This window comes from Cannabis sativa, chromosome 1 (assembly GCF_029168945.1).
Source record: "Cannabis sativa cultivar Pink pepper isolate KNU-18-1 chromosome 1, ASM2916894v1, whole genome shotgun sequence".
NCBI classification, from domain to species: domain Eukaryota; kingdom Viridiplantae; phylum Streptophyta; class Magnoliopsida; order Rosales; family Cannabaceae; genus Cannabis; species Cannabis sativa.
In genome coordinates this window covers 38,961,391-38,987,446 of record NC_083601.1, presented here as the reverse complement: position 1 = coordinate 38,987,446, position 26,056 = coordinate 38,961,391, and the positions used below count along the sequence as shown (strand labels likewise).

General features: G+C 32.6%; 3 protein-coding genes across 4 annotated transcripts; 2 read left to right on the top strand and 1 right to left on the bottom strand.

Annotated features, from left to right (window-relative positions):
• Positions 1–8: 8 nt before the first annotated feature.
• Positions 9–8,387, top strand: LOC115706875 (endonuclease 1). The gene is made up of 9 exons (XM_030634636.2): positions 9–384; positions 6,264–6,444; positions 6,524–6,631; positions 6,760–6,815; positions 6,900–6,983; positions 7,186–7,281; positions 7,404–7,468; positions 7,563–7,636; positions 8,000–8,387. The coding sequence occupies exons 1-9, from the start codon at positions 247–249 to the stop codon at positions 8,122–8,124; spliced, it is 927 nt and encodes a 308-aa protein (XP_030490496.1). The 5' UTR covers positions 9–246; the 3' UTR covers positions 8,125–8,387.
• A 1,941-nt stretch (positions 8,388–10,328) lies between these two features.
• LOC115705105 (internal alternative NAD(P)H-ubiquinone oxidoreductase A2, mitochondrial) lies at positions 10,329–13,726 on the top strand. 2 transcript variants are annotated; one of them, XM_030632347.2, is made up of 9 exons: positions 10,329–10,591; positions 11,088–11,780; positions 11,885–12,098; positions 12,204–12,364; positions 12,469–12,534; positions 12,628–12,791; positions 12,879–12,993; positions 13,212–13,391; positions 13,488–13,726. In XM_030632347.2, exons 2-9 carry the CDS (start codon positions 11,160–11,162, stop codon positions 13,641–13,643), a joined length of 1,677 nt encoding a protein of 558 aa, XP_030488207.2. In that variant the 5' UTR covers positions 10,329–10,591; positions 11,088–11,159; the 3' UTR covers positions 13,644–13,726. The 2 variants fall into 2 exon arrangements, with proteins under 2 accessions (XP_030488207.2, XP_060970771.1); XM_061114788.1 differs by lacking the exon at positions 10,329–10,591 and adding an exon at positions 10,715–10,832.
• Positions 13,727–20,377: 6,651 nt separating this feature from the next.
• LOC133034518 (protein FAR1-RELATED SEQUENCE 5-like) lies at positions 20,378–21,868 on the bottom strand. Its single transcript, XM_061109617.1, has one exon. The coding sequence runs from the start codon at positions 21,866–21,868 to the stop codon at positions 20,378–20,380; it is 1,491 nt and encodes a 496-aa protein (XP_060965600.1).
• Positions 21,869–26,056: the final 4,188 nt, after the last annotated feature.

Sequence of the window (26,056 nt, the reverse complement as noted above, 5' to 3'; positions counted from 1 at the left end):
TCCCAGAATATGCTCTCATCTTGCTTGTGTTATAATCTCTCATAAAAAAAAAACAAATCTCGCTTGCGTTATAAGTAATTTATAGGGTAGCATGAAACTTAAAAGTAATGGAAATATTAAACTTGCACTCAATTAAGACCTGTCAATGGATTTGGATTTTTCATATATAGTTGCAACTACAACTTGTATAGAACTACATCATCTGCACAAACAATAGATCATCAAGCTTGAGAAAAGTTGAAACCTATGGATAGATTTAGTGGTGGGTTGAAAGGAGTAGTTCCTTTTGTATTAGTTTTTGTTCTGGCCTTTGCTTCAATTACAGTTCCAAGTGCTCATGGTTGGAGTAAAGAGGGTCATGTTATGACGTGTCAAATAGCCCAGGTAAAGTTTCTTCCACTTGTTCTCTTTTGAATAGCTCGACCAAGACCAACGTTGTCAATTTTTTATAAGGATAAATAACCGTAGTTCAAATTGATGTACTTTATACAAGTTTGTTAGAGCATATACAATACATTCCATCACATCATCCTACTTTAAGAATATACACAACATGTCCCAAAACCTAGAGCCGGCTCAAGCACGGGCTCACGCCCAAGGCCTCCCACCCAGTCTAAAAAATTATTTTAATAAAAATTATCAAAATTATATTTTGAAAATACCATATTTTACATTTTTACTATTATTTATTAAAAATTACAACTATTTTCTAAAACAAATACTAAATTTATACTTTAAGATACTAAATTTTGATATTTTATTAAGAAAGAATAGTCAATTATATTTTTAAAATACTATATTTTAAATTTTTACTACTATATATAATAAAAAACATAAATTCTTTTATATCAAAAAAGTCATTTTAAGTATTTTAGTTTAAAATCCCTAATTAACTTGAGACAGGTCTTTTCACAGCATTAATAGTATTATGTTTAGAATCTACGGTACCACCATTAATTTTTCGGTGATAATATGTGAAGAAAAATATTTTTATTAGGTGTCATATTTAGGGCTCGTTTGATATGGCGTATTATATTGTATTGTATTAGTACTATTTAATACAATACTATACTTGGTATTGACTTGTATTAATAGATTGTGTAAAGTTATAATATATTTTCAATACATTCGACCCTAACACCAACTACGGGTCTGAGTCCGGATCTCGTGTCTCGAGTGCGGGCCCGGGTTCGGGTCTGGGTCTCGGGACTGGGTCCGAGTCTTGGGTCTCGGGATCGGGTCCCGAGTCCAAGTTTGGATTCGGGTCCAGTTCGGGGTCTAGGTCTAAGGTTCACGTCCAGGTTAGGGTCCCGGGTTCGAGTTCGGGTCTTGGTCTGGGTCCCGGGTCTGAGTTCGAGTCTGGGTCCAAGTTCAGGTCTGGGTCTCGGATCCGGGTCCAAGATCCAGGTCCCCGATCCGAGTCTCGAGTCCGAGTCCTGGGTTCGAGTTTTGGGTCTCGGGTCTGGGTCTGGGTCCCGACTTCGGGTCCTGGGTTCGAGGTCTGGGGTCCGCGGTTTGGGGTTCGGGTTTGGGTCCCGGGTCCGAGTCCCAATTCGGGTCTGGGTCCCGGATTCGAGTTCAGGATTCGGGTCCTGGGTCTGGATTCGGGGTTCAAGTCCAGATTCGGGTCGGAGATTAGTGTTGACCCAGAATCTTTTGTAAATATTATAATACAAACTAATACGGACAATTTGTTAAGTATTAAATAATACAACATACATTGTATTAAAAATTTTGGTCGTAATAATTAATACAATACATTGTTTTATCTAAACATAATGTTATTTATTATTTAGTACAATACGACTCTTATACGACATACCAAACGAGTCCTTAGTGTGATATTTAATATTAAATTATTAGTATTGTGACATAAAAAAAATTATTTTAATTGATGAAAAATATACACCAAACAAATACGATTACGATTGTTAGAAATGGTCTTAACAAATTCATTAATCAACGATTCACCATAATGGAGAAAGTTGCTTTTAATTATTATATTTAAAAAATAGATTAATCTATTTTAGATTTGAGACGACGATCGTTATATTGTCGTTTGGATTGTAAATTACGATCTATGTAATATTTCTTCTTATTATTATTTTTTTAAAAGTTCCATATAATATTTCTTCTTCTTCTTCTTTTTTTTTTTTTTTTTTTTTTTTTTTTTTTGAAAAAAAGATGTATAATATACTTCTCACGTTAAAATGTATTAAAATTGAAAAATTACTTCATTCACATACCTTTAGAACATCTTCAATGGAGATGCAAATAAGTGATGTAAATGTAAAATATAGCTCATTTTATTAAAGTGATTTACGTCAATGATGTGCTAAATTATGATACAAATATCTTACATAACAAAAAAGTAATTTAAATTTACATCACAATATAGCATGATGTAAAATTTACACCACAATAAATACTATACTTTTATATTTACTATTATGTTATTTTTAATATTTTATTATTAAATTTACGACTTTATTATTATTACATTTTATTTGATTTTGCATTATTATTATTTTATAGTTTTTGATAAATTATTAAGAGTACATTAAATAACATATTAAATTTTACATCAAGATATACTTTGAAGCATAATAGTAAAAGTTGCAGTAAAAATATTTCAAAATCAATTTTTGTACAAAATATAGTTCAACTTTTACATCTCTCATTTAAGATGACCTTAGGTTTTCAATTCCCAATCTCCACTCCTCCAATATTAAAATAAAATAAATAAAAAAATTATAGCCTAATTGTTTTTTAATATATATATATGTTTGATTTTTTTTACCATATATTAGTAGCAATAAATATGCAATTTGTCTAAAAATAATTTAAATGTAAGATTAATAATTAATGTAATAATATAAAGGAAAATTAACTCATAAACTATTTTAATTTTTTTTTTTAAATTTACAGTTTGAGTTGCTCTGGTGGTTTTTCAGTTAGTTTTGATGTAGATTAATATACGGATTTTAATTGTGATTTAAATTGCTCTTTTAATTGCTATAAAATGTAGGGAATTTCGTAAATTACAAAAAAAGAAAAAATTATTTAAAAGTATAAAAAATTATTAAAATCTTGTTTCCAATTTCTCTTAGAGTAAGGTCTTTAATGTTTTGGCTTAATTTACTCTATCGGTAGATAGAGATTTTTTTTGATTGAAAGATTGTCTACATTCAATTTTATCTGTTGTATTACATTTTGTTTGAATGATTAATATAACACTACTTTTTCTCAAAAAAAAATATATATATATATTTTTTTTTTTGAAGGAAAATATATATATATCTTACCTAATATATAAAATGCCTATCTAACAGATTTTGTTATGTACTTAACAGAATATACCCAAAAAAAAGGTTAACTTTAACAGACACCTATTCAATTCAAAAGTAAGCCAATTTTATTTACAAAAAAATTATACAGACCAAGACAACCTTTGGTCATTTGCACAATCACCAATTCATTTTCACAACTGATAAATCATAAATAAAACAAATTGTAACTCTTCAAAAAGTTACAAGAAAATACATTAACTAATAATATAAATAATGTTTCATAATTATAATTCAGACCAGAATCGTTTCTTAAACAATATATATACATGCAAATCATCCAATTATTATTTATTATGAATATATATTTATATATAATCAAAATGTATCGACCGTAATCATTTCTTCTCCGATCTATTTTCATTATATATATTTAAATGTATTTTTCTTTTGTGGTATCGATCCTCACAAATTTCTAGAAATAATATTACTAATGTAATAATCTACATTACTAGGATGTACATATATATATATATATGATCTGTAGTAGACGAGACGCCTGTGAGTACTGTCATGTTTGTGTAAATATATATATAATATATGTATAATGTATATATGTAAGGACATATATATATCTTACCTATTATATTATATAAATATCTATCTAACATAATTTGTTATGTATTAACAGATTGTTGTGTAATTTTAACAAAACGTGATCTCTTTTGGAAATCGTTAAATTTAACATACACTATTAACTTCTCAACCAATACATACAAAGTGCCTATTAGATATCTCTTTGATTTGACTGTGAAACGATATATATATACTATAAAAACTAATGACATCTCTTCAAACCATTGTATTAATTCAAAACTATGCAATTACGTTTCATATTTTATTCTTTATTATAACAATACACGATCCTTAGTCCTTATTATAACACATTATAATGTTCATAATTAAAGAGCACACACATAAACACAGATAAAAACTATTATGTAATTAATGAATGATATTATTAGAACAATGCATCCCCTAGAGTCTTGTTTTTCCATTTAGCAGTTTCACTTAAGCGTTGTAATGTTGTGGATAACTTATGAGACAAGATCTGACAGCATGTCACATCTTTTAAACTTACAAATCTTTATTTTAACATTTCAAGGACTTCGTTTTCACATCCAATAATTTTATAACTCAAATGGGCGTCCAAGAATAAAATTCTTTAGATTAGATATAGATCGAATACTAAGATCTCTTGAATGCCATGTAGGAAGAAATGCCAGTACTTAAGATGATCCATTGTGATGTCTTCAAGCATTAGTTCTACACATTCGGTCAATGACTGTACATAGTAAGGTTGAGAAGACACTCTTCATTCCAATTGTCAAACGAGGTTGTTTATTAAGGTTGATGATGAATGTTCTGAGAATAGGGGCCAATGTCTTGGGGTTTATGATCATGTATTACCTTCTTTCCCTAAATACTTCTCATCTTCTACTTATACACTCTCTTCACTTGATTACCATAACTATTAAGTATAATAGTCAAATTACAAAAAATCTTTAAATTTGTTGAAATTTTTGAGAAATCACAACTCATCAGATTAAGAATTTAAACTTCAATAATAATTATATCTGCCTTTAGAATTACTAAGATCAAATGGTTCAGCCAATGTCTATTTTTCTTCTGAGGTTAGTATGTTGATTATGTGTTGAAGGGTCTGATATTGGTGGTGTTTTGCTTATTCAATATTACTGTGTTTGTCTCTCTTTTTATTTCTTTCATAATCTGATAGACACATATATATTATATCAAAGCACGCAAATCAACAAATTTCAAATTGCAGGTTTTATTTAAAGATTTATTGTCTATATAGTACTAATTAATGTATTTATGTATTAATTTATAAGATTATACTATTATGCATTTATTTGTTATATTATATATATCATAATGTGAACTTTATTATGGGAATTATAATTATGTTTCGACACCATTATTTTATAATAGTTTTGCTGTTTGAAGAGATCCCTCAAATTAAGAAAGTGATTATGCTGATTTTTTTACCAAAGTAATCTCTTAGTCGAGGAGATCCAAGAAGTATTAGACAATTAGAGCAAAAGTATCGATCTGTCATTTTAAATATAACAGTCAAGGAAATTAAGAAGATCTAGGGGAGGAATTAAGAAGACTATGTAACCAATAGACTTTTGTGGGAATTATTGACCGCCGGTGATGAATAATAGTATAAAAAAAATGATAAGATAATTATTAAAGTCAGGTTTAATCCTTTAACACAATGGAAAATATTTGGTTATATGTACATACATGTGTACACAACTTATATAAGAAGATAACACATTTGACTAATTCTCACAGACATCAAAAGATATAGTTTTTTCCTCATATTTTATACATACACATAAAAATCATCATATCTTACATGGTCACTTTATATATATACGAACCATATATTCTTAATTTTTAGATAGTTTTGAATTGCTGGTAAAATTTGAAATTAAAGGAAATTAAAAAATATAGTTTCTAAATGTGATTATATGAGTATATTAAATTACTAATTTGAGATGTTAAAATATAAAAGAGAAATTATATTGTGGAGGCAATTAGTATGTGAGATATTATCAGTTAAAAATGTACGGCAATGTTTAAAACTTTCAGGTTGATGTGAATGTTTAAAATATGTTGATTGATGATACTTTTCTTTAGTTTGATAGCTTAATTATAACGTGCATTGCACGTGGTTGTTATCTAGTATATATATATATATATATATATATATATATAAAAACTCCTAATATAAAAACTAGTTTTATAACAACTTCTTATCTCAAAAAAATAAAATAATTCTGTTTTAAAAAAATTAATTGTAATAATGCATAAATTTGAACAATGGAAAAAAATGATTATTTTTTGGCAATTTTGGCCTTAGCAATTGTACATGTGGTGCAACAGGCGCTGCTAGACTCGGAGGCAGACGAAGCTGTTCGAAATCTGTTACCTGACTACGTCAATGGCGATTTATCAGCCCTCTGTGTATGGCCCGATCAAATTCGCCACTGGTACAGATACCGCTGGAGTAGCCCTCTTCACTTCATTGATACGCCTGACCAAGCTTGCTCCTTTGACTATTCCAGTAAGTCTGAAAACCATAACCCCTCTTTTTCAATTCAATATAATTAAGATAATAATCATCGTCTTCGGTTGGGACTTAGGGGACTGCCATGATCAACATGGGTCAGAGAACATGTGTGTTGCTGGTGCGATCCAGAATTTCACTTCTCAGCTCTCGCATTACCGGGAAGGAACCTCCGATCGCCGATGTAAGGAAGCCCTCACTCTTAAGAGTACATTTCTTTGTTTTGATAGCTATAATGCTTGATCTTGAAATTTGGAGATTATTTTGCGTATTCATGTTCTATTCTTGGATTTCTTTCTTTGTGATTTGTAGATAATATGACTGAGGCCTTGTTGTTCTTATCTCATTTCATGGGAGATATTCACCAGGTATGCGAATATTAAGTATTCGTGATAGAAAATGCAAATTAATCACATTATTTAAAATAATTTAGTTTTATTTCATTTTATCAGCCAATGCATGTTGGATTCACTACTGATGAAGGAGGAAACACCATTAATCTACGCTGGTTCAAACACAAATCGAATTTGCATCATGTAATTTCCTCATATCGCGAGATTATAATATATAACTATTCATCTATGCATAGAATTCATATATGCATATAGAATTCATATATATATATATGCATATAGAATTCATTTTGTTAAAGTAAATGCTTATTTATAACGCAGTTAAGTTCTTATTCTTGTGATCTGTCCCCTCATTATTTTTTTTTTCTTTTACATTAATGTGAAGGTATGGGATAGAGAGATTGTACTGACTGCTCTAAAAGATTATTATGAAAATGATATGGACCTTCTCCTACAAGACATTAAGGGAAACTACACTGATGTAAGACTATTTACTATACTAAATTTCATTATAAAATGCAATGCTTGTGAAAAAACAAGCTCAATGGAAAAATAGTTTAAAGTTGCAAATTCATTGTTTTTACATTTGTGTATGTTGCACAGGGAGTCTGGTCTGATGATGTTTCTTCTTGGGAACATTGTGATGATCTTGCTTCATGCATAAACAAGTTAGTATATTATCCTACCTTTTTTTTTCTCTCGTCTTACTCCAGTTCTCATACATCATACTAAATGAGTTTTGATTTTGGGTTTTTTCTCTAGATACGCTGTTGAGAGCATAAACACAGCTTGCAAATGGGGTTACAAAGACGTTGACCCTGGTGTTACTCTTGCAGGTATAAATGCAAAACCATGCATGCTGCCAATGAGTTGTTTTTTTATTAGTTCAAGCTCATGGTCTAGGGGTAAATTTTAAAAAATAGTTATAAAAATCAAATTATGTTATCACTTACTAGTTTCTGTTCAAACCATTTTATTCTGTGCAAGATAAAATAAATTGAGGTAAACAAATGTTATCCATGATTAGTTGACAGTGAATTCTCATAGGTACCCCTAATAATAATTGAGTGACTCACTCTTTTTTCTCTTAATCTGAGACAAGCATGCTAACTGTTATTAGTATCAGTTGAAAATAAAAGCAGAGTATCTGTGTTACAAGTGGGACAAGTAATAGTTTGTCATTTTGTGTATTTTTGCAGACGATTACTTTAATTCCAGGATGCCAATTCTAATGAAACGCATAGCACAGGGTGGAGTACGATTAGCCATGATTTTGAACCGGGTGTTAGGTGACTCCAACAAAGGACTTGCCATGCCAACTTAACCAACTGATAATTATGCATAAGAAGATTATATCTGGATATTCTTCAGACTTATTCTTTGGTTTAAACCATCCCCGAGTTTAGCTGACCAGGTACACTGCGTACATTGGTTTAGTTATGATGTACCTAATAATGACCAATCTTGTAACTTGTAAGTGATAACATGTGTAGATTACAGTTAATTCCGAACTATTTGTAACCGATTATATGATTCTCATCTTTGATAAACAATCTAGATTTCTCAACATATGGTTGTTCTTGTTAACAAGGTAGCCAGATTATGTTACAACTAATATCACCAAAAAACCATGAGCCATCTTCATATCTTGAAATGGATCATATAACTCCGCTGTTCAAACTTTAATTGAAAAATTCTGATTAATATGTGAGGTATGTAAGATTGAAAGAGTACTGGAAAAAACATTGAAAGAGTTATGTGAGTACTGTAGACAGTAGACACCCCATTCATCCATTAAAAAAACATTGAAAGAGACCTGAACAAATATTAAAATGTTACAAACACATCATCAATATCTGAAATCCTGGCTTGGGAAAAGGTATTTAAAGAGGTTCAGACTTCTCCCTCTTTCTCTCTTTTGGTATGAAATTTAGACTTGTATCTCTATTCTAGTTGTGATTGGGATTGCTTACCTCATTACATAAGCTAAAACGGTCGGCAACCAAATCAAGTGTCATAATTCAAGAAAAGTATTAATAGGCGGCTCCTGGATAGCAGGGCAAGGGTGCGTCTTGTTCAATGCTCACAACATTCAAAGTTTTGTTTGATTTTTTTTTTCTTGAACTTGGTTATTCTGTATAATCTATTTTATTAATATGAGAATTAACTTAAGTCTAGGAAAAAAAATGGATATAAATAAATATATAGGGATATGATTTTGTCCCGTGATGTACTTTCACAGAATGTATTCCGTAGTACATTAGATGGGTGTCAGGATACATTAAATGAGTATCAGGGTACGTTTCTACTTTTTAACCCTAATTACCCCTAGATCAATCTTAGCCGTCAGATCAGATAACTCTCTCATTTGACGGCTGCCGTACATCACGAATTACAATCCATCCCTAATTACTTCTTGATCAATCTCAGCCGTCAGATCAAATAACTCTCTCATCTGACGGCTACCGTACATCACGGATTACAATCCGTGAAAGTACAATAACATGACAAAATCATATTCCTAAATATATAATGTTAATTTCGACATGACACATGGACCACCTCATAATATGGTTGAACGCCAAGGCAGCCATTTACAATTACAAACAGGTTCCAAAGGTCAAAAGTACCCTCCTACTCAGGAAATCCTTTTTTTTTTACCCTCCTACTCGGGGAGAAGGGTGAAAAATTCCCATTTTGGCTTGCGGAATAATGTAGAGAATTGGCATTTGCCAACCGAGCAAAGAGAAAGAATATACTATGTACTACGTATCTCACCACTGTTTCCTTCCTCGAACCCCGTGCTCTATTTTCCAAGACGTGAATAATATATACATATAAATCTGATAAATCTCAACTAACTTTTCTTGAGTAACAAGTCGACATCTTTGATTTTATTTTTTTTCTCTTTCCATTAATATATTCTATTGTATTGAGATCAAGTGTCAAGTGAGATAATTTTTATTATTGCCTCCTAATTATCACCTTATTCTAACTTTAGCCTTCAACTTCCATGTGTCTACATTATTGCACCCAAATTTTTATCCTGTCTCATTTTCCCCCTTCTCTTTTAACAAATAGATGGGGAAATGTAAGATGGAAGTTTCAAAAATATTTTTATGCATTTTACTTGTACTAATTAGATAAATTCCCTTTTTTCCTTACAAAATAATAATAATAACATAAATGCCCCTTTTTTAGTTATAATATGTAGTTATCATTTGGCCAATTTAAGCAAAAACAATTCATGTTTTTTTAAATTACTAACAAATCAGATTGGATTTAAAAATTAAATACAATCTGCTTGCCACAAAATAAATAAATACAATCTGCTATTTGATAAAAACATTTAACATATTTATTTAATAAAAATACTCTATATTTATATATAAAATGTATTCTATATTAACAAAAGTTGTTGAAGATCACCAAGTATTATGAAATATGACTACTATTTCACCTAGCTCTTGAAAAATGAGACATTTTGATAGATTATATGCCAAATATGAACGTTGATAAAAAGTTAGGAGCTAAAATATATTTCAAGGGCAAGACTCGTCTTATTTCTTTTTCTATATTAATTTATATCAGATAAAATGATACCCAAAAAAAAATAAGTGTCGAAGTATAAATATCTTGAAGTTAAGGGTTCAAAATGAAATTAGAGCAATAACCTAATTACATAACCTATATAGCCAACTTTCTTGTCCCACCAAGTACTCCATAAATTTTGGAAAATACGCTCACTGTTCCAAGCTTGGAAGACAAACTCTTCTTCTCCTTCCAGAAAAGTAACGTTCTCGAACCTTAGGCTTTTCAAAATCATATTTCATTTAGTTTTCTAATTCTCTTGTTTCTCTTTCATGCCATTTAAATTTTGTCCATCCGAAACTCTACAGATAGTATTACTTCTTCTTTCTTAGTTTGAGGCTCCGTTGAGTTTGAGGCTTGTTTCAAATAAAGCTTGGTGTCTAGCTATATCAAAATACATTTATTTTTTCAACTTGTAAGAATCAAATAAAGTTAAAACTTGTGAGTTTCATCATTTTCATTTGTTTTACAGAACTTTACGAAGTGTTTTCTCTTTGTATCTGCCACTGGTTTATGAGCATAATGAAGTTATATGCTTTTGTTTTTTTCTTGTCGATTATTCTTTGAAAGGACCGTGTTTGTTTTGTAATTGTAAATATATTTATTTACATATTTGGACTTATTAGTTTCCTATTGTGCTTTTTGGTTACCTATAAAAAACTCTGATCATTTTTGCAATGTTCTCTACTCTTATAGGTGAAGGTACAAATCATTATCAATAGCTTGAACTAATCTGATTTAAGTTCGAATTATAAGGTTGGATTGATCATGGTATCCAGTCTTGTTTCAAAAACTAAACCTCTGAGCATGGCATTGGCTAGAATGAGTAGAAGTAGCCTAAGAAGATCAGAAGGTGCAATTCAAAACATGTTCAATGAGGAACAACATAAACAAAAGTATTCCTCACCTTTCATTCCAAATGCCACCGCACAAGGAAAATTCTCATACTTTTCTAGCATTAAAAGGGAAAATCATATGAGCTTGTGGAGCAGGGGAATAAGGGTCACCCCACATTACCAAAATCCTACAGCAGAGAGAATTGTAGAGGAATCAGATTCAGAGTATGAGGCAACAACAACAACAACAACCAAGTATCCAGGACTCGAAGCAACAAGGTCAAGCGAAAAGCCGAGGGTGGTTGTCCTTGGCACTGGTTGGGCGGCTTGTCGATTCCTCAAAGGACTGGACACAAATATTTATGATGTCGTTTGCATATCACCTAGAAATCACATGGTTTTCACTCCTTTGCTTGCTTCAACATGTGTTGGAACATTGGAATTTCGCTCGGTTGCTGAACCTGTTAGTCGAATTCAGTCTGCATTGGCCTCCAATCCAAATTCTTATTTTTACTTGGCTTCTTGCAGTGGCGTTGATACAGAAAAACATGAGGTGAGTTGAGTGAGTGTTATTTCAAACTATGTGTCATAAATCGAGATGGAGATCATGTTATGTATGATAAAGATCAAAAGGGTTGATGGAGTTGTGTGTTGTAGGTGTATTGTGAGACGGTTAGCAACGGTGGATTGTCAAATGAGCCTTATCGTTTCAAAGTGGCTTATGACAAGCTTGTCATTGCTTCAGGAGCTGCGCCCTTGACATTTGGTATCAATGGTGTGGAGGAACATGCTTTTTTCCTTCGTGAAGTAAATCATGCTCAAGAAATTAGGAAAAAGCTCCTCTTGAACCTTATGCTTTCTGAAAATCCAGGTGAGCTGTCATCTCTACATAATAATTTAAAAGTTTTTGGTTTTTGTTCTGTTCTAGCATCAGAAGCTCTTTTCTTTCTATTAAAACATAATTAATGTATTGCAGGAATATCTGAAGAGGAAAAGAAAAGACTTCTTCACTGTGTTGTGATTGGTGGTGGTCCTACGGGGGTGGAATTTAGTGGTGAATTGAGTGATTTTATAATGAGAGATGTTCGAGAGAGGTATAGCCATGTTAAGGACGACGTCAAAGTAACCCTTATTGAGGTACTTAACAATGTTCATGACTTCTTTCTTTTATATTTGATAAACTAGTATATATACTATAAGAGCAGGAAAGGTGAGGTCCTTCACTTATACTCCTTCCACAGGCAAATGAAATACTATCGTCCTTTGATGTGGGGCTAAGACAATATGCAACGAACCACTTGACCAAAGTAAGTTAGTTTGAATTACCTTGATATCTTTCTTGATCATATATTTCTTTAAGATTTAGTATGATGACATTTGGCATGTTTCTTTCTTTTCAGTCTGGTGTTCGCCTAATGCGTGGTGTGGTGAAAGAAGTACATCAGAAAAAGATAGTTCTCAACGATGGAACTGATGTTCCTTATGGGCTCTTGGTGTGGTCAACAGGCGTTGGACCATCAAACTTTGTGAAATCACTTCATCTTCCTAACTCCCCTGGTGGAAGGTACTAATAATATATACCATAAATCCTCTTGTAGTTGTTACAATCAATATGTTAAGTATGTTACTAACTCTTTGTTGATTCTTAAAGGATTGGTGTGGACCAGTGGTTGAGGGTGCCTTCAGCGGAAGATGTGTTTGCAATGGGAGACTGTGCTGGTTTCCTTGAACAGACGGGAAGGCCAGTACTACCAGCTTTAGCCCAGGTTAGGATTCTTCTTGTCTCCAGTCCCACTCTGAAAATACTGTAATTTGGCTTTTTGGTTTGGATATTTTGGAAAAATGATCACTAAAAAATACTGCAAAGTGAGAGGTGTTTTGAGATGGATACTTATGTATCATTGTAAGACCAACTTTGAAGAATCATTATACAACTATCCAAGCCTTAGATTTAACCAGTTTCACATTGTTTTCATCTGAACAGGTTGCAGAACGACAGGGGAAATTTCTAGTGGAGTTGTTTAACAAAATTGGGAAGCAGAATGGTGGGAAGGCCTTCTCTGCTAATGACATTCCATTTGGGGACCCTTTTGTGTACAGACACCTTGGAAGTATGGCCACAGTTGGAAGATATAAGGCTCTGGTTGATCTACGACAGTCTAAGGTAATATCATTATTAGATATCCAATCTTCATAGAGTTTATGTATGATGTAATTTGGAGAGGGTTTTGGCCTTAATTTGATTAGTTTTTGTTGGCAGGATGCAAAGGGTATCTCCCTTGCCGGCTTCCTTAGCTGGTTTATTTGGCGCTCTGCCTATCTTACACGTGTCATCAGCTGGAGGAACAGGTTTTACGTGGCAGTGAACTGGGCTACCACGCTAGTGTTTGGCAGAGACAACTCCAGAATCGGTTAAACGAGCTTTGTACATAGTAATAGTAGTATACTACTTGTAATTGTATTGTATTGAATTTTGAATCAAGTTATGTGGTTCATGAATTTTGATATCTTAATTTATTGTCCAAATCAATATTTAATCACGCAAACTCATTTCTCTTGTCCTGGAAATTTACTTATCTAGATGTGGAAAGTTTTTTAGCAAAATTAGTCAGCGCAGTGTAGTTGAAATGTTGAATTAAATTTGAATGACGAAGTTATAAACAAAGTACTAAGTTTATACCTTAAAACACTAAAAAAAAGCTAATACAGGATTGCAAGCAGCACAAAAGATATGATATTTATAACCTCAATTGAATTAGTTCAAATGGTCTCAAAGGCACAAAGATCAAATATTACAAGACTTATTAATACACATTAATTATTTAAGATTCATACAATCTCAAACCAAGTTATGAAAACTAGCACAAATTAACAATCATCTAAATTTTGTAACTTTTTAAAAAGTAAATAAAACCCAGAAGGCAGATTTCTTGTGATTCATTCAAATTTCAAACAAACCGAATTCGGATTCACATATGTTACACTATAACAAGAAAAGGGGTCACAGATCTGGATATAACATTAAGAACACAACACACACAATTTCATCACTAACAATTAGAAAAAGATGAAACTTTAGAAGGATCAAAACTCATCTAACCTATAGAAAAAAAACTACAAAAATTTTACAGCCTCCCAGTCCCAGTTACAATAACATCAAAAACAGCTTGCAACTTTTTGAGATTCAGTCTCTCTCTCTCCACCCCTGACTTTGGTAACTGAATATGTTACCAAAGTTGGATTTGGAAGCTGAGCTAGGCTCTAGCTAAGTGAGGACCACCGATACAGCGGCCATTGAGAGAGAATACCGAAGAGAAAGAATGAAGCAGAACCGCCACAGCAGTCATCGTGACTTGACCCCTCTTTGGAATCAGACGCCCAGAAAACTTCTGGTTCAAATTCCCACCACCTTCCATCAAAGCCCTCTTAGCATCAGCCATTTTGCAATCTGGTTTTCTCCCTTAAAACTCTTATGGGTATTTGAACTTGAACAGAGGAAAAACAAACACAGAAAAAGTGAATGATTATATAAGAAGTTGGATAAAGTTGGTATGGCTTTCGTATCTAATGTGAATTGTACGTCTATTTATATAGAGAAAAAAGTAGTAAAATAAATAAATAACAAATACGTGGCACGTCAATTTCTTCACTTGCATTCAACGTCCTTTTTGTGCTCATAGATTTTGACTGATTGTTGACGACGATGACCTTCCTCGAATCAACAACCTGATTGTAAATGTTTGTAATGTTTTGTCGTTTTGTCCTTCGGGGAATTTATGATTCGATGACTTTTCTTGGAAAAATGTTTGATCTGGAAAAAATAAAAAATAAAATGGTCTATTATATTCATTTTTATTTTTAAACAAGTTTAAAATTATGTACTATTAATACTTCTTTTGTAAATATTTTCTTACCAAAAACTTTATAAATATATTTCAATTGCAGACATGATTTTTTTTTTTTATTTTATAGGTGGGTCGATGAAATAAACTACTTAAATATTATAATTTATATTATAAATTATTTTGAATTTATTAAATATTTATTATAATGTATACAAACATGAAAAAAAAAAAACTTATCTTTTTTTTAATGAAATTTAGTAAACTCTATTTTAAGATGTAATATAGTGTTACGAAAATTAGGAACAATACGCAAGTGTACGTAATCAAGTAGTAAACTCACAGTGAGGTCGAACCACAGAAAATTAAACTGAATACCACTAAACTAGATTCATGATTCTATTTGGCAAATAAAAATAATTTTAATAAAGTTTGAAATAAAGATAATCAAGAAAATTAAAGAAAATAAGAACGGTGTTTAATCAAGGATGAGAAATTAAGAAAAAGAATCATGTTGATTTAATTACCCAATTATTAATGCTAATTACTACTCTCTTTCTCAATGTGAATGACAGATTATAAAATTAACCTAACTCTTTTCAGATCTTTTAGGTCCTAAATCACATGTTATCTAATCATCTCTGAATTAGACTAATATATAATCAGCATTACGCAATAATCTAATTGTCACTAAGGCTATGTAAATACTTTCGTTTCACATCAAAACCTAGTTTATCCAATTTTAGCATTCTCAATTCTCACTATTCAGATTTTGAATTGAGATCATAGAACATGTAAAAGATGATCAAGCTTAAACATGGAATTAACACAAATATGGATAAATTTCACAATCAAGAAAGGAGAAATAGCAATATTCATTAACTAAGGATAAATTCAATCAACAATCATCATCTCCCTAAATAGGAGTTTAGTTCATAACATCCATCATCAAATTCATAATTAAAATTGAAATAGAAAATAGCATAGAAAAATTAAAGAGAAGAGAAAGAACTAGTTGAAGCAATTGATCCAGGTCGCCACAAGCCGCTCTTCTAGCCTCCTCCTTTGTTTCTAGGGCTCCAAATCTGAATAATCCCTAATTTTCACGAACTCTCTCTATTTAAACCAAGTCTCATCTTTAAAATTCGTGAAATTACGAAACTGTCCAAAAATCCCGTCTCTGGGTCCCCGTCGCGACTGGCAATGCCCCCGTCGCGACGGGGTTAAGCATCGAATTCTTGAAAAACTTTCTGATAGTTCCCGTCGTGACTGGCATGTTCCCCGTCGCGACTGGAACAGAAAGCGACACAATATTTGGTTTTTCTTCTCGATTCTTTCACCACGCGTCCTCAATTCTTGTACATACTTTCTTTAAACACCCAAGGACCTGAAACAAAAGAATCAAGCGTAAAATAGCCCTAAAACTAGAAACAAAGAGTGAAAACTAACCGAAAATATGATCCGAAATTTAGACTAATTTTTAGCCTAACATATAGAAGCACCCGATAACTTTAATTAAACAATAAAATATTAAATTAGTTCGACTACAAATAAATTACTATTCTCTAATAATAATAATAATAATAATAATAATAATAATAATAATAATAATAATAATAATAATAATAATAATAATAATAATAATAATAATCTTAATCTGATTCATATAATAATAATTTGATTTATTTGTGGACAGATTATGCTTGTTCAAGATTTATTAGTGTTCCTGTATAACAGTTAATTTTATTTAATTAAATACATACTCTCTTTTAAAAAAAAACAAAATAATAAGAGAAATTTGATATTATATGCTTAAAATTAATTCATCCACTAAAAATATGCTAGCATATTTTGCATCATGCAAAATATACTCACACTATTTTTCTATCCAATTTTACCCTTAAACAATTAAAAACCAAACATCCATATCTCTCTCTCTTTCTCCGGCGTTAACCCCGACCTAGAACCCCTACCGTCGAACACACAGACCCAGAACTTCAGTCGCAAGGCCTCGCCGTCATCTTCTCTCACGACCTCTCTCGTTTTCTGCATTTTTTTCTTCTGGTTTACCAATTTTTTGCGATATTTTATGATATTTAGCGATGTATTTGCAATGATAGAACAAATCTGAGGTCAGGGATGAAGTTTAGTGATGATTTGCGATATTTAGCGATGTTTTCGCGATGCTTAGCGATGATATTCGCAATGTGTTTCACGATATAGTGAATTGGAGACATTTAGAGATGTTTTCACGATTTTGCGATGTTTCGCGACATCGTCAAAAATAATAAAAAAAAAATGTAGAAAACAAGCGCTGTTGTGAATTGAAGACATTTAGAGATATTTCATGATTTCGTGATGTTTTGCGACATTTAGCGATGTTTCGCGATATCGTCAAAAACCAGAAAAAAAAATGCAGAAAACAAGCGAGTGGGTTTCGCCAGAAGTGGTGCGGTGGTCGTGGGTTGTCGGGTGCTTCTCGTGGGTCGTCGCAAGTCATCATGGGTGTTCTCGGTCATGGGATGTCTTAGTCGGTCGGAGCTCGAAAACAGTCGGGGCTTGAGTACTTCTAATGGTCAGGTGAGGTTTTGTTGGGAATGGGTTTGGAGAGTTAGAGAAAGAGAGAGAAACAAGAGAGTTAGAAGGAGAGTGGGAGTTTGAAATGAGGAGGGTATTAAAAATGTTTAGAGGGTATTATTTTTACAATTTTTTAAAAAGCATATAAAAACACCTTATGTTTTTTTTAAGTATATAATGTCAAATTTCCCAATAATAATATGGTGTCCAATAATAAAAACATTGTGTGCCAAATGTAAGCTCTGTATATTATTTCTTTTCCTCAACTTAATCTAATAAGAGTGTACATGTACACAATTATATATATTAAAAGAAAATAAGTATACGATGAATATATATAGGTATTTTTCCTTTTCAAAAAATACTGTATATAGGTATTTTCTTGTTATTTATTTATCCCAAACAATGAGAATGGTTAACTTAAAATATTTTTCTAAAAGAAAATCCTAAATTTAGATGGTCCTTTTTAAAGTTAAATAGAAAAGTCAGTTTAAAAGAAATATTTTAACCTTTTCAAAAAAAAAAATATATTTTCACTAGTTCCTAAAATAAAAGGATTGCACTAATATGATTTGAAAATTTGAAATTAAACAAGAGAAATACTAATTACAACCTCCTATATATTATAATCTCTTAGTTAATTTTTACGTCTGAAATTACATGCCGAAATATTTTTTTTCAAATTTTTTTCATAGCGATATTCGTTATAGTTACAATATGTAAATTTTTGAAAAATTCCGAATAGTTGTACAGTGCCGAAAATAGAGTTCCTGATATTTTAGTTTACCACGCGTGTTCAAAAAATTTCAAACGTATTTTTGGCACTGTAAACTATTCGAAATTTTTCAAAAATTTACATGGATGATGTTGTAAGCATAACGAATACCCCCGTGAAAAAAAAAAAATTGAAAAAAATATTCCGACATATATTTTCGGACGTAAAAATTGATTAAGAGATTGTAAAAGAAAATTGACGGTAACACACCTCGTACTTCAATCCAAACTCGTTATATTTTGGGATACAAAAATGAGGTTAATTATTACATGTGGAAAAGCCCAAAGTTATGAAATTTATGAGGACTAGTACTTAATTACTTGTGCAAAAAGTGATTTCATTTGCAGCCATGTTGCATAAGAATCACATGGTCAACATATATATTTATATATATAGGCAGCCGATTTTGTGTCCAAATGTGCAAAACACGGATTGGAATCCGTGTACGGCAGGTAGGTCCCACGTTAGAATAGTTATAATTTTTAATTATTTAATTAAGTTGGCAACCGGTTATTCTAGGTTTGGTAACCGGTTGTAAATTTGTATTTTTAATTAAAAAATAAAAAGGTACAATTTAATTACTGTTCACGTCAGTTAAAGTAAAAAAAAGTACAACGACTTTCTTGTTCGTGGCAGTTAATTGTACAAATATACTGTAGGCAGTGGGTCCATGTTGTCGGAGTGGGGTTATTTTGGTATTTTACATCATGTATGTAATTTTGGAATTGTAGTTGAGTACATAATATCACGTACCGAGTACATTAATTGTTTATGCATGCTGTTTAGTAAAATTAGTGTACAAAATATCACGTACCGAGTACAAAATATCACGTACAGAGTACATTCATATTTGTTTCGTAGTACATTGTTAAGAATAATTTGTTATAAATTATGAAATTATGTGTTGGTATATATTGAGTTTTACGTTGGTGTATTATTTTTATTTTTATTATTGTGTATAAAAAAAATTAATTACTATGGAAATTTTTGACCTTATAAGATTGAATTTTCTTGGGTAAAATAATTTATTTGTTCATTAATTATAAATTTGAGATTTTTTGAGATAAATACCTTAAACACGGCAAACATAACATGAAGTATATAAATGTAGAGTTTTTGAAGCAATAACTAGAGTCATAAACCTTAAAACATCAACGGTTAAAAATAGCTAGTTATATATATGAATGACCATAGTATGATTCTTGTGTGGTGGAAGGCGGTTCAGGGAAATACGCGTTGGAGTGTTCATTGAATGAGTCAGTTGTTGGTTGATTGTGTGCTGACTGTTGCCCCTGAGATCCAGTATTCTGTTGACGGTTTGGGCACCGCCGATAATCATGGCCTGATGAGCGACAAATGCGACAATGTCTTGAGTTTCTTGGGATCTGCTCCCCGTTCGGTCCTTCCCTTGGATTTCCCGTACCCTTTGTTCTCACAACTTCAGGGTCTTTAATAATGTTGGGGTTGTTACGATATCTTCCAGGTTGTGGCGTCTGTCCTTCTGGATTGGAACTCATCTCAAATTCTTCCTTGAACATTAGAGTTAGCCGTTCAATCTCTTCCTTTGCACGCGTGTACGAATCCTCTGTTTTTGCTGCATAGAAAGTCAAGTTATAAGTTAATGAGCTGAGAGATCCAAACCTAGCCATCTCATAAATGTGTTGTTGTTCTTGGGCCGGGGGGTTAAAATGTAGGTGGAGATTTGTCTTCGCGGATTTGCTCCATCGCTTCATGAGAAGAGTATTAGGTATTCTTCTGATGTTTAATCTTTTCATTGTAGCCCATAAATGTCTACAAGGGTACCCACGACTTTCATATAGCATGCAGCTACAGTGTAGTGCTCGTTGGCCTTCACAGTAATGAACTCGGTATCGGACTTCGGATGCCGAAACTTTCCAATGGTGTATATACGCCACTCTCCTTCTTGCTCCTCACTTATGACAAAATAATTATTCTCTAAATCAAGTCATTTTGCTCGGCAACCTTGTGGTACATAGTTCTTGTGTAGAATTCAAGACATTGGTTGTAGTACGTGGTCAAGCATGTAGGATTAGGTGGGTGAGGTCGAGTGCATCTGCTTTTGAAGTCATTTGCAGTCTCGTTGTGTCTGAGCTTTGAGACTGTCATATCTATGGTTGTTACGAACTCACGCAAGCAATAATTCTTCTCTAAAAATTTTTTTAGGGAATTTGAGTTGATCGATTCGCAACGTTGTGTGGTTCTCATTCCTGCAACGAATGAACCCCTTAAATAAGTTTCTACCCACTGTTTTCTTGTGTCGAATGTTGTTTGGCACCATTCATTATCTGTTAGTTGTTGGGTTTCGACGACGTCTAACCATCTTGCTTCGAAATCCTCCTCCTCGTAGTAGTTGTACATTAGATCTTTAAATATTTTCAAGAAGATCGGATCTTTAACCTTTTTGGAAGCATTTGTATTGAGATGCCAAGCACATAGACGGTGTGTCACATCAGGCATGTGTTCCATGATGGCCTGTTTCATGGCCACATCTTGGTCAGTAACTACAACATTTGGCTTCTTATCTCCATGGCATTCGAGAAAATTTTGAAGTAGCCAACGATAGGATGGAAGCTTCTCGTGGAGGAGTAGAGCGAACCCGAAGATGCATGTGTTGAAATGGTGGTTTACGCCAATGAGAACAGTGAGAGGCTTATTGTACTCATTTGTCATGTAGGTGGTATCAAACCCTAGTACATCCCCAAAAGCCACATAGTCGACACGTGAGTTTCCATCTGCCCAAAATAAGTTAGCCAATCGATTCTCCTCGTCCACCTGATATACAACGAAGAAATTTGGATCCCTCTCTGCGAGACAATCAAGAAATCCCAACGCTCCTTCCGAGTCCGTCTCTATCTTTTCTTCTCGCTTGGCACCAGCAACCCTGTTGTAGACATCTCGAAGTTGACATGGCATTCTCTTGTAACCTCCACTTTGCAAAGCAACATGAGACATTATGTTGGCAGTTTTAATTCCAACTGAGTTCATCGACCTAACTTGGGCAAGCAAGCCATCGGACACTACTCGGTATGATCTCAAAAATTGTACCTCACTTGATGAAGCGAGGTCGTGATTGTGTATTGTGCTGAACTCTTTGCATTTCCAAGTGTTAGACGGTTGTGTGAGTAAAATACGTAATGCTGCCTGACATCCGGTTCTAGTGACATCATGAGGTCTCTTTTTTCTTTGTGTTTCCGTTATTGTGATTCTTTTGTAACCCTCGGAACAACAAACCCACCTGCGCATTACGATGACTCCGTGAGAACGTCGTACATCATCTTTTCTTGTGCCGAAACCCATCCGTTTCGCATACATTTCGTAGAATGCTTCCCATTTTCCCAGTTTGTCGAGACTCTTGCCTAGGACGTCACATATTTGAATCTCATTCTTGGTTTTGTGATGTTTAGCTCTGTTGTTATGCTTTCCCATTCGTAGGTTTGTTCCTCATTCATGTTCTCTGCTTGAGACTCGGCCTCCATATTGTATCTGTTTGAATTAACGAATTAAATGATAAAGTTAATAGGTAAGGAATGGTTTTCGAGAAAGATAAAAAAAAAAGGACTTACTGATAAGTAACCAATTGTTCCTTCGACGTTAATGTACTGGAGTGGAGTTACAGTGTTCGATTGTTATTGATATCCAAGAATTAGAGATGAAGAGTAAGGGAAAGATAGTGGTGAGTCGATTTAAATTAGATTTTATGAGATTGAATGCCTCAGATTGTAGAGTAATATGGGTTGGTGATCACATTTAAGTGTGTTGGGCTGATATTAATGGGCCTTTCAAATATTGGAAACTCTATTCCACTCTCTTCGTACTTTTGAACAGTAAAATAGTACAATTACATTTACTTTTGAATAAATTAATTGGAAAATAATGTTATTGTATGATTTTTGGGTTTAGATATTTTGTTGAGTTGTATGGGTTGGTGGTAACATTTAAAATTGTTGGGCTTATATGAATGGGCCTTTACCAACCTTTTTTAATGAATTAAACCACTTCGTACGTCAGGATAAAAGTAATAGTACATTTTTGTATTTGTGGAGAATAAAGATTGAAAAGTAAGGATGTTTTTTTTTTTGTATGAATTGATGACATTTTTTTAGTAGAATGGGTAGTTTCTCCCATTTATATATGTTGGGCATTTATATATGTTGGGCTGATATTAATGGGCCCTTCACCTACATCTTCTTATGAATTAAACCGTCGTTGTACGTTAGAACAAGATCGTAGTACATTAGGTTTTACGGGAAAACGGGATTGACGAATAATGTTGACATTTGACCATACCACGTACGCCTACACGTGTATTTAACTGTGTAATTCAGAAATTTAACCACCCCTCTTTTGACACATCAGATGTGCCCAATGGAGTACATCCCAGTAGAGTACAGCTAACTAAAAAACGTACTGTAGGGTTATTCTCCACGACTTATATAACACACTTGAGACGTTTTCCAATCCAGCCTCAAGTTTATAGAGAAATTAACTTGTAATTTAGTTATTAGCATTACATATATCAAGTATGAGTTCGAGTCCACCTTTGGGTTATTTTCAATGGACCAAATGAAGGTATCTATAGTAGGTACGAAGACGCTGTAAGCAAAAACACTAATTCTGATGCGTCCATAAAAATAATTCGTTATGAATCTTTCATAGAAGCTTTCTCTGCTTTATGTCTACATGGAGAGACGGGACAATGCTTCAATGGGCAGCAAGTTAGAGAACTTTGTTGTGTTAATGAGTTTCCCTGCATGTGGGATTCGATGATGATAATGATGAAGAGGCTATCCTTAATTCGTTTCCTCACTGTTTGATGAGGGTGAATGCTCTGGTGCAAATAAATCACCCGAACAGGACAACGTGAAAGATTCGACTGACAAAGGTGAGGACCGAAATGGAGATGATGTAGAAGTTGGGGACAAAGAAGGAGTGGATACTTCTCCAAAAAACAGTAAATGATGCTTTGTGTTAGTGTCCAAGTTATGTTATTTTATATTTTGATGCTATAATGTACTATCAGTATTTGTTATGAAATCTGTACTTCGGTTTATTTTGCAGTATTAATGTCACTTTCCTCATTAATTAATTGTGGAATTAAAAGTGAAGTGAATCATTGTGAAATCACAACTGCAAACGTAAACAAAATAGACTTAAAATAATATAGTAGAGTTACACACAACTATATATATAATGGAGGTAAGTTCTTCAATCTCATTAAATGGCCTAACAAAAAGTTGATAGAACGGCCATATGAGATGAGTTGTAACAAAAGTACACTACATATATATAAAATACCACGATTGAAACCGAACGGATGTTCAATCAAGTTCTATAACTTGAGGGAACTTCCGTTGAGACGGAGGGGAGCTATTGTCTGCGAACGGGGACTTTGGTCGTGAAGGAGTTTCTCTTGGAGTAGTGATTGGTGATTCTTGTTTTACATGAAGTGGGTAGTGGGGTATGGACACCTCGGTGTAGTCGAGAATGTCATCCATGATACCCTCTAATTTTTGTCTTGAAGTGTTGGCTTCTTGCATGAAGTGGGCTGTATGGTACAGGTGTTCCGCCAGTTTGTACGACTCCTGCTTGGCCTCCGTGGCTCGTGAATGAGCCTTCCTTGTCAGCTTTTCGTGTTCGTGGAGAACAGACTCCAGCCTTGCACAGTTTGGACATCCTGACATGGAGGCTGAACGGAGTCTTGGACTCCGTGACGGTGTACCTACGGGTCTTGTGGAAGAGAAAGGATGCGGTGGGGATTTTGGAGGACTTGTTTCAAAAGGGTTGAAGTTTTGGTAAGGGTCCATTTGATTTAGGAAATAGTAAAACGGGGTTTCAAAATAAATGCTTAGTTTGTAAAACCTAACCTTTACTTATATAGTGGTTTGGTGGGTTGATGTACACGTAATTCGGTTCATGTAATTTAATAATGGATTTTTTTTTTCCCAATTAAACCATTTAATAGTTAATAAATTTTGACAATGGTAATATCCATTTAGTTAACCAATGTTAATAGAGTGAATCAAATCCAAACAAAATCTAAGTAATATAAAAAAAGTACTATGTGATGTGACATTTTTCTATTAAAAAGAATAGTACGTACGGTTTTTTGATTTAAATAATAATTTCCAGATTTGAAGTAAAAAAAAAATGTCACATCACCATCTTGAAATAATAAGTACATGGTTTAAATGGTGAAATAAAAAATGTGATATGACATCCACTCATTTCAGTAGTCAATAATTTATTAACATTTCACTTGTCCAAATTTTAATAACAAAAATGTGATATTACTATATTACAGCCCAACAAATATTAAATCTCCTTAAGTAATATACCTAGGTTTCGTGTTTGCATATAGTATCTTAATTAACTCAAATCAGGGAATCCCATGAGATCTGAATTCACTAATTTGATTTGACGTTACACTGTGACATCTCTGACGTACGTTATTTAAAGCATATGAAATATTCCATTTAACGTCAGTGAGTACACTGTAGGACGTAGACAGAAAATTAAATATTGATAAGACAACAATTGGTTTTTTTAGTGAGTATGCAGAAATTAAAATTAGAGGAAATTAATAGTCCATACTTGGGTAAGAAGATTACAATATTTGGACAATTTTGAAATAATTCCCAACAATATAAGAATGTGGACTATTAAGAATGGGTAGTAGTCCAAATTTAGTACAACTCGTAAATAGGAAATGGTTGAAACTGTATTAAAATAAGTATTTTACGAATAAATATGTACGAAATTATAGTTTACATTTGACAACAACTTCTAATTATCTCATTAAATTGAAATATTGAGTAAACATAATTGCACCATACTGTATTTACCGTGTGACGTACTGTGCACAGATATTGATGTACGTTATTTTCAAACTTGAACTTATTGAGATATGGGAGATCCAGCTTCTGCCGTACATTGAAATACGTCACAAATATATTTGCTAATTAATTTTTGGGAACCACATTACAATTTTTCACATATTTATTTAAACATTACAAATTTCCAATATTAAAAGTGAACACCCAACTACCATTACCATTAAGATGTTATGAATCCGTGTTGGTAAAATTAATATTAAATATTTTCATTTAAAACCTGATTTGACTAGACTGTACACCCTATCAATCAAGATGACTTTGTCAATGCATTGGAAAAAGACATTTGGAAAATCCAACCCAAATTGTGAAGTGAGTTCAAATTTCAAATTAAATAATATTTAAAAATAATAATTAATAATTTCAAAGGTATTACTAATTACTTGATAGTAATTATATGTCATTATTTCACTAATTTTGTACCATTAATCCGTATAAGGTCACAACATTAGGGTGTACCATCTACTTTGAAAACCCTAGCTCATCCACTTATTTTATTATGGAATTATTTTTTAAAATCTGACATTGCAAGTGTTGTTCGTAACTTATTGGAAATAGTGAAACTCAATGGCACATATTGAGTGAACATATTTCCATTCCAAATAAAATTTAAGTTTACAGTTACAAAGACATACACAATAGAACAGAATTTGTACATAACTTAGTTGTATCCCAAAATAAATTAATTAGGATGTTTTTTACACTGAAAAATGTAGGTTGTATT